The 16,072-nt window shown below is 44.1% G+C and overlaps 1 protein-coding gene across 4 annotated transcripts in view; it reads left to right on the plus strand.

Moving 5' to 3' along the window:
- The window catches only part of LOC122559492 (DENN domain-containing protein 5B-like), a 292,527-nt gene that overhangs the window by 209,123 nt on the left and 67,332 nt on the right, over window positions 1–16,072 (plus strand). For all 4 annotated transcript variants that reach the window (XM_043708993.1, XM_043708994.1, XM_043708995.1 and 1 more), the window contains one exon: window positions 10,102–10,641. In XM_043708993.1, the coding sequence (XP_043564928.1) occupies window positions 10,102–10,641 (540 nt within the window). The remainder of the gene's footprint in view (window positions 1–10,101; window positions 10,642–16,072) is intronic.

The following is a 16,072-nucleotide window of genomic DNA, read 5'->3' on the forward strand; positions in this document are numbered from 1 at the left end:
GGTATGTGTATGGACCGGAGGAAGTGGTGGGGACTGCTACAATTACATTTAAAAGGCATCTGGATGGGTATATGAATAGGAAGGGCTTAGAGGGATATGGACCAAGTGCTGGCAAATAGGTTGGGATATCTGGTCAGCATGGACATGTTGGACTGAAGGGTCTGTTTCCATGCTGTACATCTCTGACTCCATGTCTCTATAATTAGGATGATCAGGAAACAATGATGTTGCATCTGTCTCCAATGGGATCTGAAACTAAACTCTCCACCTCAAGGTAATTAAATTGTCAGATTGAGTGGAGTTAATGCAGTTTCCAAAATTAACCCTTTCAGAACTATTATCCAAAACAACACTTGCATTTGCCATCTCTCTCATTCCTCCTTTTACAAGTACGAGTTGATCTCTCCCGATGAGTGGAATGGCTATAAATGGGAATAAAGTTGGATCGATGGAAAACTGGTTGACTAATGAAGAATGGGTTTGGCTAGATCCAATTCTTGGATTGGAATCGGTTTTAATGAGGTGTATACCTCGTGGAATAACACCGTAACGACCTCACCCCTTGGTGTATAATTGATTTGAATTGGAGTTGAGGGTCAGTGCTCAATTGTGAAGAGCAGCAAATTTTTGGTGAGGCTACACCAACATATCAGAGAGATGTGGAAGCCTTGAGAGAGTAATGGTTAGCTACCACGGCAACCTTTCTCCACCAGTGATCTTTCACGAGCAGGATTGGAGTGGTGCTGGAAAAGCACAGCAGGTCAGGCAGCATCCGAGGAGCAGGAAAATCGATGTGTGCTCAATTGTGAAGAGCAGCAAATTTTTGGTGAGGCTACACCAACATATCAGAGAGATGTGGAAGCCTTGAGAGAGTAATGGTTAGCTACCACGGCAACCTTTCTTCACCAGTGATCTTTCACGAGCAGGATTAGAGTGGTGCTGGAAAAGCACAGCAGGTCAGGCAGCATCCGAGGAGCAGGAAAATAGATGTTTCGGACAAAAGCCCTTCAACAGGAGGGGCTTTTGCCTGAAGCATCGGTTTTTCTGCTTCTCAGATGCTGCCTGACCTTCTGTGCGTTTCCAGCGCCACTCTAATCTTGACTCTGATCTCCAGCATCTGCAGTACCCACTTCCGCCTAGCCATCTTTCACGAGCAACCTTGGGAGCAGTAACAAACTGTTGTGCTAATCTTTACAGCAGGGTGTCCATAACGTTCATGTGGAGGGGCACAGCTCAGTACTTTTCATATGCGGACTGGTAAGCAAATTTCAGAAAGATAACCATTGTAATGACAGGAAACAGGAATTTCAGGAAATAAACAATTCCAAAGCAATTAATAATTAATTAAAATGAATGATTAATAACCATCATAGTGCCAAGCAGCCAAGCTAACTAATAAAAACTTTTTTTTGTTGTTGTTGTTGGTTTCCCATATAAAGAAGCTGAGCTAGAGAGAGAGCGAGACAGACTGGACCTCATATCCTGATTTCAGGGCAGGAGATGGGGACTGGGCTGAGCTAAGGAGCTGGGTTTCATTGATACTGACCTTGGTTCGCCACTCGTGGGGCACACTGGGAGTCTGCCATGACAGATTCCACATGGGACTGAGGAGTGCAGTGGATTGCCTTTCCGTCTTGGTTTATTCCCTCCTCTCCTTCTTTGTGGATGGGTTTTCCGAAGAGGAAGAGGAGGGAAAGGATGGTTGTATGTTTGGCTCAGTTTCACTTTCTCCACACTCTCCCAACCATTTGTACATCCATCCACACAGCCAACCACCTCACACATTCACTTACCTACGAACATATGTTCACTCACCACACATAAGTCATTTTACAGCTCACATGCATTCTCTCTCACACACACACACCTGTATCAATTCAACCATACACACATTCACTCTCACATATGACCACAAGCATTCACTTATTTACTGGTACATATATCAGCGTTCGCTTACCAACTCAGTTACCACAGTCAGCGACATTCACTTACTCATTGACACCCATCCACTTTCATCAGCTGACACCCATTCTCATTCATTCACTCACTCACGCCCACCCTCATTCACTCACTCACTAAGTCCCACCCTCATTCATTCACTCACTCATCCACTCACCCACTCAGTCAATCATTCACTCATGCCCACTGTCACTCACTCACTCTCCCCATCATTCACGTCCACTGTCATTCACTCATTCAGACCCGCGAGAGCTCGCTGATAAATATCACCGACCTGTATCACTGAGAGGCACAACCCGTGACTGTGATGGTGCCAACACGCACTTCCCCCCTGCTCACTTGAGTCCTGGGCTATGTTGTTGCTACAGCCACCATGACTGGGAGATTTCCCATCTCCCCTGACCAGCCCTGCTGACTCATATTTCCCTTCTTCCCCAGTTCACCATGTAACCCTCGCTGTTCTCCATTCCCTCAGACTCTCAGTTGTGGCTCCAGCCCTGGTTTTGAGTGAAAGCACTCACTGTGCAACTCTCTGCTCCAGTTGCAGACAGTTTCTGTCTCGCAGCTGATGGTCTCCCTGTTATCCACAGCAAATGCAGGAGAGGGATGGTCTCTGATTGGAGGAGCAGCTTCTTGCAAAATCTACCAGCCGCATTATTGGTATTTTATATGAATAGCTTGGCAGGAGCTGTTCTGGGCTGCCTGTTGGACAAGCCTAGCTTAGAGGATACAGAATGTACATTAATAACTTGCATTGAATAGAACATAGAATGTTATAGCACAGTACAGGCCCTTCGGCCCTCGATGTTGCACTGACCTGTGAAAATAATCTGATGCCCATTTAACCGACACCGTTCCATTATTATCCATATGCATACCCAATGCCATTTAAATGCCCTTAAAGTCGGCAAGACTACTACTGTTGCAGGCAGGCCATTCCCTAAAATGCTCCAAGGCACTTCACAGAAGCTTCATCAAACAAAATTCGATACTAGGCCACCTGAGAGGAAATTCGAACAAATGATGAAACGTTTAGTCCAAGGGATGGGTATATAAAGGAGCAGCTGGAGGGATGTTGGAAGGCTGTTCCAAATGTTGATGCCTAGACAGCTTGAGACAAGGCAGCCAGTGGTCGAGCAGGGAAAAACACACAGACCTTGAAGGGAAATGAGAATAGGGATGAGAACATTAAAGTTGAGGCTTTCCAGGAGCTGAGGCCAGTGCAGGCCCTGGGGTGGGAGCAGAGGAATGGGATTGATTGATCTTCAAATGCCAATTCACAGGCATGTTGGGCTGAATGGCCTCTGGGCCAATTGTAGAATTCAGTGAATACCTGCTGGCAAAGGTCAGGATATGAATTCTGATCATTTCCTGAAGGTGATTTAGTCCAATCTGCTCTCCCTTCTCTTGTTCTCTGCATTAATAACCAGAATGCAGAAGAGCAAAGCTATGATTGATGTACAAATTCTACTTTAAGTCACGTGGAATTGGTGCTTAATGACTTCTTTCTTTTAGGCTTCATTGTGTTGATGGAATTGTGGATAGTGCTGAAGGTTGTTGCAGGTTACAGAGGGACATAGATAAGCTGCAGAGCTGGGCTGAGAGGTGGCAAATTGAATTTCATGCGGAAAAGTGTGAGGTGATTCACTTTGGAAGGAGGAACAGGAATACAGAGTACTGGGCTAATGTTAAGGTCCTTGGTAGTGTTAAGGTCCTTGGTAGTGTAGATGAGCAGAGAGATCTCAGTGCCCACGTACATAGATCCCTGAAAGTTGCCACCCAGGTTGATAGTGTTGTTAAGAAGGCATATGGTGTGTTAGCTTTTATTGGTAGAGGGATTGAGTTTCAGAGCCATGAGGTCATGCTGCAGCTGTACAAAACTCTGGTGAGGCCGCACTTGGAGTATTGCATACAGTTCTGGTTATCTCATTATAGGAAGGATGTGGAAGCATTAGAAAGGGCATAGAGGTATGGAGGGAAGGTCTTATGAGGAAAGGCTGAGGGACTTGAGACTGTTTTTGTTAGAGAGAAGAAGGTGACTTAATAGAGGCATACAAGATGATTAGAGAATTAGATAGAGTGGACAGTGAGAGCCTTTTTCTGTGGATGGTGATGGCTAGCACGAGGAGACATAGTTCTAATTTGAGGGGCGATAGATATAGGTCCTGAGATATTGATATAGATATAGATACCAGATGTAGGTTCTTTACTCAAAGAATAGTAGGGATGTGGAATGCCTTACCTGCAACACCTAGGTAATGTTAAGGGCATTTAAATGGTCATTGGATAAGTATGTGGATGATAATGGAAAATATAGGTTAGATGGGCTTTAGATTGGTTTCAAACGTCAACGCAACATCGAAGACTGAAGAGCGCTGTAATGTCTGGTTAACGTGTTATCGGAAGGATATTATTAAGCTAGAGAGGGTTCAGAAGAGATTTACCAGGATGTTCCTGGGTATAGAAGGTTTGAGTTATAAGGAGAGGCTGGATAGGCTGGGACTTTTTCATTGGAGCAAAGAAGATTGAGAGGTGACCGTAGAGGTTTATAAAATTGTGAGGGGTATAAATAAGGTTGATGGGAGGTGTCTTCTCCCAAGGGTGGGGTATTTAAAGTCTAGGGATTGAGAGGAGAGAGATTTTAAAGAGACATGAAGGGCACTTTTTTTACACAGAGAGTAGTTCACCTGTGGAATGAACATCCTGAGGAAGTGGTGAATGTGGGTACATTTAAAACACTTTGAAAAGTACAAGAATGTAGGTACATGAAGGTAAGCATGAAGACAGGGGATATTAGAAGACTATTTGACTGTCGCAGCACCACAGCTAAAGCCATTCCTTCTGTCACTCAAAGCTCAGAAACAATTGGTACGGTCAATCAGGAGTTGTTGGACTTTAAGCAGCAGCAGCAATCCAATCTGAGCCTCTCCTGAACTCCAGAGCACGGAGGACAACTCTTGCCCCCCCCCCCCCCCCACCCCACCCCCACCCCCCCCTTAACCATTAGGGGCAGGAATTGTAAGAATGACTTTTGAGCAAGCGAGGGAGGAACTGGAATGTGGGGGGATGATATGGTCTCCCTCAAGTTGGGATGGAACACAAGCTCAAGACCTAGGCTTGTCAGTGGTCTCAAAATCAAACCATAACAATCACATTTTTAACAAGATGAGTGGAATTTTTTAAGGGAGTTATTATTACACATTTTGTATACATTAGCATTTGATTTCAAATGTCTCATATTCATCCCAAAGGACAATGCAAGCTGCAAACATTTTCAAAAAGTATTTATAGTAACAATTCAAATACTTCATCTATTCTTTTCCAATTAATTTGCACGGAACCAGACTAAAATAAATAAAACATAAATAAATTTCACTGAATCAAAATAAATACACCAGCCGAGAATCTTAGTTGAAAAAATGTGAGTGCTGAAAAGTGACTAAGTTTTGAAGATAATTGAAAACCTTATTCATGTTTTTTTTAAATAGAACCATCAACACAATCTATTGATTTAATTAGGACCAAAATAAATACAAGTCAATGATATTCATATGAAAGGAGCATAAAGTCAGAGAATTAAATGCTGACCTCTTTTATTATGGAGTCAAAGAGTCATACAGCACAGAAACAGACCCTTCGATCCAACCAGTCCGTGTCAACCACAGTCTCAAACTCAACTAGTCCCACCTACCTGCACTTGGCCCATTTCCCTCCAAACTTTTCCTTTTCTTGTACTTTTCAAAGTGTTTTAAATGTACCCACATTCACCACTTCCTCAGGATGTTCATTCCACAGGTGAACTACTCTCTGTGTAAAAAAAGTGCCCTTCATGTCTCTTTAAAATCTCTCTCCTCTCAATCCCTAGACTTTAAATACCCCACCCTTGGGAGAAGACACCTCCCATCAACCTTATTTATACCCCTCACAATTTTATAAACCTCTATCTTCAAAGAATGGCCTTTTAGGGGCTAAGGCAGACAGTATCCAGTACTCACCGACCCTACCCCCGATGTGTTCTACCTTTTGTTCAATTCCAAGGGACTCCTGTGATTTGCTTATTGCCTTTGCCTCCTGTTAATTCCAGGAAATATTAACTCAACCATGCCTGATTCTAACTTGAACACTAAGTGGTCATTATGGAAACCAAATAAAATACTGCAACACCCCAAAATCCCCTGGAGGTCTCAATTAAGTCATCAGTCTGGGCCTGTCTTGATATTTCTATTTAACTAAAGCGGCTATTAACATGGAGTGCAGCCATTTAACAGACACAGCATGTTATTGATAGTGGTTATGAATAGATATTTAGCTATTTTTTGCCAATTTTCTCTCCTTGTCTCCTGAAGGCAATGAAGATTGTGCCGTACAGAGTAAGATAGACCTGGCCTCTGCTTGACACTAGCTTATAATATCTAGCACTTACACCTGACATTGCTGCACATGCAGTGAATTGCTGTGAAATGCAGTCATTGCTCATTGGGTATGTTAACCTGGGAATCCAGTGCCCTTTAATATGCACCCATTTGATCTGTCTTCATGCACAAGGTCAGGCAAGATTGGTCACGCTGTTGTAAGGGGATCCTCCCCTTTCCTCACAATGTATCCATGAGTGGACATCTTGCAGATGCTGGATAATGATTGACAGCAAGAAGATTGGCCTAATGTTCTTTTCCACATGAACAATGTGCCCCTTGTGCCATCCGGCGAAAATAGTATTGATCTACTAATCTTCCAGATTCAAATAGGGCAGTGAGTTTGCCAATTGTGACATCAAGAGAGCAGGCACTACATGTGCCCGTGATAGTGATGATGGCACCAGACTGGCTAAACCCACAGGAGCATTTTCTGGTTATAACTCATAGAGACTATAAATTCTGACTCTTCGTAAGCCAGAGTGAGTTTGGGGCAAGCACTATCTTTTGAGTTAGATACATTTGGAGTGAATTAGTATCTGTTGTTGGAAGAGGTCATGCTAATTGGAGAGACTTGGTCCAAAGGACAAATTACATTGAATCAGCCAATGTGTCAGTATTGGTACATGTTCAGTATTAACTAGGCAGTGTCAGATTACTTTTGATTTGATTTGATTTTAATGTTGTCACATGTACCGAGATACAGTGAAAAGTATTGTTTTGTGTGCTCTACAGGCAGATCATACTATACAAAGTACATCAGGTTAGCAGAACAGAGTGCAGAATACAGTGTTACAGCCGCAGAGAAAGTGCAGGGAGAGAGAGAGATCAACATAAACATTTGACAGGTCTTTTCAAAAGTCTGATAACAGCTGGGAAGAAGCTGTTCTTGAATCTGTTCCTACGTATATTCAAACTTATAGATCATCTGCCCGATGGAAGAGGTTGCAAGAGAGTATAACCAGGGTGGGAGGGGTCTTTGATGATGTTGGCTGCTTTCCCGGGGCAGTGGGAATTGGAGATGGAGTCAGCAGATGGATGGTTGGCTTATGCAATGGATTGGGCTGTGTTCACAACTCTGTGTTGGGTCACTTTGAGACTGTCCGGAAAGCTTTTTCTGCCTCAGACAGACAAATCTTCTAACATTACCACTCTGACCCCATCTCTAAGGGAATCACCTTTCATGCTGCTGAATGTTTCATGTCCAGTCAATCTCACATTGTCACTCTATGTGAACAGGCATAGAAATCAAGTAAGCTACCTATCATCGGTACACAATTCTTTGAAATTTGCGTCACATGTAGGCAAGGTGATTAAGAAGGCGTTTAACGCACTTACCTTAATTGCTCAGAACTTTGAGTATTGGGATATCATGTTAAAGTTGTACAGGATTTGGTGAGGCTTCTTGTGGAATATTGTGTGCAGTTCTGGTTGCCCTGCTACAGGAAGGATATTAATAAACTAGAGAGGGTTTAGAAGAGAAGAGATATACCAGGGTGACTGCTTGGTATGGAGGGTTTGAGGACTTTTTCTAATGGAGTGTGGGATGTTGAGGGTTGACCTTATTGAGGTTTATAAAATTTATGAGGGGCATAGATAAGATAATGACAATAGTTATTTTCCCCTTGGCTGGAACAGTTCAAAGCTAGGGGGTGAATTTTTAAGGTGAGAGGAGAAAGACTTAAAAAGCGGCAACTTTTTGCAAGAAAGTGGTTTGTGTGTGGAATGAACTACCAGAGAAAGTGGTGGATTTGTGGGTACAGTTACAACATTTAAAAAACATTTGAATAAGTTCATGAATGGGAAACGTTTAGAGGAATATGGGCCAAGGGTGGGCAGGTGGGACTAGTTTAGTTTGGGATTATGATCAGCACGGACTGGTTGGACTGAAGCTGTATGACTCTATGACTGTATGACCTCTGGGTGGTGGAACATCACCTCATGCCGGCTTGGGGTTAAGTAGCAGATGTTAAATGAGTTGAGGAGTCTCAAGCCTGGGATCACAGCAGGAAGTTATGGCACAGCTTGGTCCAGATTTGACCTGGTCTCCCACTCAGAACATGAGGTAGGGGAATGGGCTTAGAGCCTTGACATAGATGGGGGACACTTTGGACTGGAGACCATTGGGGCAAGGAAGTTCATTTGGTTTATCCAAAATGAGTGAATGTGGCTGTGTATTAATGCCAGCTTCCTGGCATCCACGATGTCTTGTCGAGTTACACCGATGGCGAATCTGTGAATCCATTGGCTAGTCCATTGGCTCTGCGCCTGACCTGCGGCAACCAACTTTAACAGTTGTCCCCTGGAATCAAATTTCAGATGAGATGAATGGAAGGCCATAGTGCTGTCACTGCTATGTTGGTATCCCTCATCTTGACCACATAGTTCACTAATGAAAGGGAAACTAATGAAAGGGTGAACGATAGTGGACCCACTTTGTAATGTGCCTGAGACAGCAGAGTAAGTGATTGGTGAATTACATCCACAGTGTAAGAGAGATGACAGGGTATCATATAATGAAAGCGATTTCAGTGGGAGCCCATGGGTCTTTAAATCCAATTCTTGACGACTGAATCTTTGAATCTCCAGCTTCATTTTTATTTTAACCTTGACGTACTTCAAGATAATATGTTTCATTACTGGAGAATGACTGGTTCTCAGGCTTATTAAGATTTGTTTCCACCATCTTTACTCTTGGGGACAGTAAACCCAATCATCTTGTGCGATATAAACTGCAGCTCATAAGGTGCTTGATTCATCCTCGGAAGGTTTTAATGCCCATTTGATGAGTTTTTAACCATTGCAGGTGAAATGAGGGGTGGCAGATCATGCAATCCCAGGTTTTTTGGTGAACAGTGACTCCCAAGGAGCACAATGCTCGTTAAGTTGATTAAAAACAGGGTGATCGGCAGCACTAAGAGAAATTCCAAGCCAAAAGTGGACACAATCAATCCCCTGATAGCTAGCAATAGCAGTCTGGACAGTTACCCAAGTGTCTTATGTATTGTATAGATAATGGCTGGAAATTTTCCGGCTGGACAGGCAAGTCACAGAATGCAATCAGGTCAAATCTAACCACCAGTTGCTGACTTATGACTCCTCCAGTATATCAGCCTCTCTTCCTTCCCATTGCAACTTCAGACCCCCACTTAAATCAGCCAATAGTAGTTTATTGACTTATCCAATAAACTCTGTGCTGACTTACTCAAGGCTCAGCTTGTGGATTAGGCTGGAATCCCCAAGCTAAGATCCTGAAGGGGAGAGGGGCTTCAAAATGACCCACACTGAGGACCAGTACATGAAGTTGAACTGCACCCACACCCCTCTTGGAGCTCTTTGTTGGGGTTCCTGTCGACCAGATCAGAACGGTATTGTCATTTGATTGTGAATAGGTAGAAATGTTGTGGGGAGGTGAACTTGAGCAAATACCTTCCACATAAAAAGCCTTTATCAAGAGACTCCTGAAAACTGAAATAGAGGAATGGATAATTTCTCTGGCAGTCTTAGAGAAAAGCCCTCTATTTCCATACCAAGCCTCTGCGTTACAAAATAAAGAAGTCCTTTTTCCAAATCCTTGCTGAGGTGAATTCCTAAATTATTGAGTGGTAGAGCAGTCATTGGAAGAGGGAATTGTATGTTGTGAATTCCAGTGTCTAAATGGTGGAATCTTATTTGTATGGAGCAAAGCAAGAATTCTCACTGCTTTCTTTTCTCGATTTTCCCCTCGCAGGCCAATCTGTGCTTTGTGGACATTGACAACCACTTCATCGAGCTGCCAGAGGACTTCCCCCAGTTCCCGAACAAGCTGGAGTTTATCCAGGAGATCTCTGAGGTGCTGCTGCAGTTTGGGATCCCACCCGAGGGAAACCTGCACTGCAGCGAGAGCGCCACGAAGCTGAAGAACCTGGTACTGGATGACCTGGCCAACGACAAGAAGAACGGAAACCTGACCGGCAACACCATCAACATGTACGAGCTGCTGAAGGGCAACGAGACATTGGCTCGGCTTCAGGCGTTGGCCAAGCGCACCGGGGTGGCTGTGGAGAAGATGGAGATCACTGCCCCACCGGCTGCGGCCAAGGAAAAGGACACAAAGTGCCACAGCAGCGAGGATGAGCTACGGGATTACAAGCTCACCGTGCAGCTCCGTGAAGTGTTCGCCAATCGCTTCACCCAGATGTTTGCTGACTACGAGGCCTTCGTCATCCAGCCCACTCAGGACATGGACGCTTGGCTCACCAATCGGGAGCAGATGCAGAATTTCGACAAGGTAGTCACTCTCGTCCTGCCCACAAGTGTACATTGTTCCACCCCTTCGCAATGTCAGAGGTACAGCTAGCCTGGCTTCTATCACCTGTGCTGCTTTCTAAGATAGAGCATCTCTCATTGACCCAAGACCTCTCAAAGCACTTCACTTTCATGATAGTATATCTATTAATGTCCAAAACGGACAAAGAAAGGGCAGCATGGTGGCTCAGCAGTGAGCATTGCTACGTCACAGCATTAGGACTCCAGGTTCGATTCCTGACTCTGTGGAGTTTGCACGTTCTCCCCGTGTCTGCGCGGCTTTCCTCCCACAGTCCAACAATCTGCAGGTTCGGTGGATTGGCCATGCTAAATTGTCCCATTAGTGTCCAGGAATGTGTAGGTTAGGTGGGTTAGCCATGGGAAATATGGGGATAAGGTGGGCCTAGGTGGGATCCCCTTCAGGGCGTCAGTGCAGACTCAACTGGCTGAACGGCCTCCATCTGCACTGTAGCGATTCTATGATTCAATGAAATACCCTTTGAAGTGTGATTGCTATTATAATTTAGGACATACAGGAGACGTGGGCACTGTCTGCTATGGGATAATACAGGGACCACAGCGGCTGGACTAAGCTAGAGGCTCAGAGGTTCAAACAATAGCAAGGTTCAAAACCCACATTGGCAACATTCAGTTCATAAATGTGCAAGTTAAGCTAAGGTTCAGTATTCATACCGTGAAATTACCATTTGCCGATGAATTGCATCCTATTTTGCTTGGGCCACTGCCAACCAGTACCACCTTAAACATAAAGGATTGCAACAAACCCCATGGTAGGCGTGAATGTAGAATGCCAGCCTATTCTGGGAGTCAGTGAATGCAAGAGACGGTGGCTGACATGTTGAGGTGACACAGCATGATTCCAGTTCAGGTATGATTCCTGGAAACAGGGCCAAACATCTCAAAAAGCCTCTCCCCTTTCCCTTCAATTTTACATACCCTGAACCTGTGAGTGGAGTTAGGTTAAATTTACAGATTGGTTATAGCACCTCAATCACCCATGGGTGGCCCGGGTGCATTTCTGATTCTTAGACGTCAAACACTTCCTTTCCAAGTGTGTATCCAATTCCAATTTCCTAAAACCCTGTCAAACTTTGGGAAAAAAAAAGTCAAAACAACAGCAGCTTTAGAAGGGAGAAGAACAGACAAAGGAAGCACATGGTGAGGTCAGTGCAGGAGAGAGAGAGAGAGAGAGAGAGAACCTGCACAGTTACTGCTTTTGCTGTTTGAATTCATATATCACTGGACACCGGAGTGCATCTGGAAAAATTAACAAACAGTGAGATTCACAACTGATCTTGGAGGAACTGTTGGGCGAAGTTCACATCACAGAATCAGATAGGTTAATTGTTGTTTTAAGTGTGGCCTACAGAGAATGTGCAGTAGTGAGTAGAGTAGGTTCTTTCTTGATTATATGTTTTTGGAGATATGTCTCATCATTAAACTTAAAATATAAGCCATAACTATTAACTTAACCTGGGGCAGTGTTTGTGGAGGAATAAGACGGTGTTATTTTCTGGGTCTGTAGATTGTGAAGGAGGAAAAATGGCCTTTAATAGAGGGATATGTACTTCTTGTCAGATGTGGGAACTTATAGAGAGTTTAAGGGTTACTGCAGATTATATCTGCCATAAATGCTGCTGGCTGCGAATCTTATCAGATCGAATGGATCGGTTGGAGAGACAGTTAGAAGCAATGAGGAATTTGCAACAACAACAGTATGTGATGGATGGCAGTTATAGGAATGGGGAAAAGTCTCAGATGCAGTCACATAGTTGGGTTAACTCCAGGAAGGGTAAGAGAGGAAGGCACCTAGGGCAGGAGTCATTTGTGGATATACCCATTTCAAACAGGTATGCTGTTTTGGAAAATGTAGGGGGTGATGGATTCTCAGAAGAATGTAGCACGAACAGCCAAGTTTCTGGTATTGAGACTGGCTCTAATGCAATGAGGAGTACCTCGGGTTCCAAGAGATCAATTGTGTTAGGGGATTCTCCAGTTCAAGGTACACAGACGTTTCTGTGGCTAGCAGCGAAAAAGCAGAATGATGTGTTGCTTCCCTGGTGCCAGGATCAAGGATGTCTGAGAGATGGTGCAGAATGTCCTCAATATTCTCAAGGGGGGCCAGCAGGAGGTTATTGTCCACATTGGAACCAATGACATAGGAAGGGAAAGGGTTGAGATTCTGAAGGGAGATTACAGAGAGCTAGGCAGAAATTTAAAAAGGAGGTCCTCAAGGGTAGTAACATCTGGATTACTCCTGGTGCTATGAGCCAGTGAGGGCAGGAATAGGAGGATAGAGCAGATGAATGCATGGCTGAGGAGCTGGTGTATGGGGGAAGGATTCACGTTTTTGGATCATTGGAATCTCTTTTAGGGCAGAAGTGACCTGTACAAGAAGGACAGATTGCACTTAAATTGGAATGGGACTAATATACTGGGAGGGAAATTTGCTAGAGCTGCTCAGGAGGATTTAAACTAGTAAGTTGGGGGGGGTGGGACCCAGGAAGATATTGAGGAAAGAGATCAATCTGAGACTGGTACAGTTGAAAAGATTTACAAGGATGTTGCCAGGGTTGGAGGATTTGAGCAATGTGGAGAGGCTGAACAAGCTGGGGCTGTTTTCCCTGGAGCATCAGAGGCTGAGGGGTGACCTTATAGAGGTTTACAAAATTATGAGGGGCATGGATCGGGTAAATAGGCAAAGTCTTTTCCCTGGGGTTGGAGAGTCCAGAACTAGAGGGCATAGGTTTAGGGTGAGAGGGAAAAGATATAAAAGAGACCTAAGGGGCAACTTTTTCATGCAGAGGATGGTATGTGTATGGAATGAGCTGCCAGAGGAATTGGTGGAGGCTGGTACAATTGCAACATTTAAGAGGCAGTTGGATGGGTATGTGAATAGGAAGGGTTTGGAGGAATATGGGCCAGGTGCTGGCAGGTGGGACTAGATTGGGTTGGGATATCTGGTTGGCATGGTAGGGTTGAACTGAAGGGTCTGCTTCCATGCTGTACATCTCGATGACTCTATTCTGAGCTCCACCATTGTGATAAACCGTCTGAACTTACTTCAGCAGCCATCCAAACTATTGGCCCTGCAAAGTGAAATGCTAAGGGGATGAAGAGACAGTTGGCCAATTGAAGTAATAGCTATGATTGCAGAATGGGATGTGGGATTTTGGTCGGGTAAATGGGGGAGGAACTATGTCCATTCACTGACAGGTGGTTTGATCACCGGTAACTAGCATTAGAGCCAGTGACTTTGGAGGAAACATTGCTTTACTCTGAGTTGTTCCAGTCCAGAATCCTCTGCCTGAAGGGATGGTGAAAGCAGAGTCAACATTAGCTTTTCAAAAGGGAATTGGTTATAATTTCTTTTTTTTAAAAGGAGTTAGAGGGCTGTAGATCTATGCATTGGGTCTAAATAGATAGAATGACACTGGGCATGATGGGCCAAAATGGCCTCCTTTGATGCTTCATTGTTCTGTCACCTGCTGTTGTCAGTACAAATATGAAGGATACAATTGAAAGGATGCTGTAACTGGGCTGTTCATCCTAGAAAGGAGCTGGCTGAATAAATATATTGAAGGTGTGAAATGTTGGAGCAATCTGGAGCACAACCTAATTAAACTGAAACAGTGGAACCGTGGGCCACAGGTGCAAATTAACTACAAGTCACATTTAGCTCTGGCGTAGAAATGCTCTCCTCCACACAAAGATTTATCATAGCTTCAAACCAACAGCATAACTGAGTAGTTTCGCTTTTACCACTTCATGGGAGAGCTGGTGAACTCACAAACTGGGATGCTTTTAGAGAGGGAACTGACTGTTGTAGCAAACTCAGGTTCCCCACTTCCCAAAGGAACAATCCAATAGACGATTTGATAGGTCCAGATGCTGAGGTGGACAGTGGGGTTTTCCCGTTTCTCCCCTTTCCGTGCATCATGTGGAATGGAATCCGAAGCAAGGCAAGAATAGAGGAGCCACTTTTGCAAGCAAACACTGCTTTTGTACACATTGAGGCCCCTCAGTCAGCAACCTGCTTTTGGTTGTGTGAACATTAACCAGGCATACACTCATGCAATTCTTTGTGGGGATTGTTTCAACGTCCAGGGATACAGTTTGCCATCTGGAATAACCATAAGGTTGTATCCATCAGCAAAGGTCGCACAGAGGTAAAAACAAGTAGTACTGGACCAGTGAAGCACTGTGGAATTTGGGACCTGTAGCTAAAACTGGTCCTGCCACCAGTAAGATTGGTCATTGTACTGGTCAATGTGCTTGTGGCTCTGTTTCCCCAAGAAAAGGGAGGACTGATAGATGACTGGATTGAGGTTATAAAAGATAGATTAGATGTAGAGAAGATGTTTTCACTGGTAGGAGAGACCAGAGCTGGATCTATAGAAATGAGAGAATCACTTCTAAATGCAATGCATTTAGCCAAACAATGCTTACATAGTGGAATTCACTACTACAGACAGCAGTTCATGCCATAAATGCATTTAAACAGTGTGGGATAAGGAGGTGTAACTAACTTGTAAACTAATGGGTAAAGTCAGAGACTTGAGGTGGATGTGAGAGGTGTAAAGTTTTAGGAGGAAGGCCAATTTAGATGGTATTAGGCAAGAACTTTCGAAAGCTGTCTGGGAGTGGATATTTGCAGATGAAGGGACGGCTGGAAAATGGGAAGCCTTCAAAAATGAGATAACGCGAGTCCAGACACAGTATATTCCTGTTAGGGTGAAAGGCTAGGCTGGTAGGGAAAGGCTAGGGAATGCTGAATGATGAGAGAAATTGAGTTTTTGGTTAAGGGAAAGACAGATGCATATATCAGGTAGAGACAGGATAGATCAAGTGAATCCTTCGAAGAGTATAAAGGAAGTAGGAGTATACTTAAGAGGGAAATCAGGAGGGTAAAAAGGGGACATGAGATAGCTTTGGCAAATAGAATTAAGGAGAATCAAGAGGGATTTCATAAATACATTAAGGATAAAAAGGTAACTAGGGAGAGAATAAGGCCCCTCAAAGATCAGCAAGGCAACCTATGTGTGGAACTGCAGGAGATGGGTATTTTGGATCAGTGTTTATTGTGAAGAAGGACATGGAAGACATAGAATGTGGGGAAATAGATGATGACATCTTGAAAAATGTCCATATTGCAGAGGAAGAGGTGCTGGATGTCTGAAATGCATAAAGGTGGATAAATCCCCAGGACCTGATCAGGTGTACCCGAGATCTCTGTGAGAAGCGAGGGAAGTGATTGCTGGCCCCTTGCTGAGATATTTCTATTATCGATAGTTACAGGTGAGGTGCCGAAAGATTGGAGGTTAGCAAACGTGGTGCTACTGTTTAAGAAAGGTGGACAAGCCAGGAAACTATAGACCGGTGAGCCTGACATC

This window comes from Chiloscyllium plagiosum, chromosome 19 (genome assembly GCF_004010195.1).
Source record: "Chiloscyllium plagiosum isolate BGI_BamShark_2017 chromosome 19, ASM401019v2, whole genome shotgun sequence".
NCBI classification, from domain to species: domain Eukaryota; kingdom Metazoa; phylum Chordata; class Chondrichthyes; order Orectolobiformes; family Hemiscylliidae; genus Chiloscyllium; species Chiloscyllium plagiosum.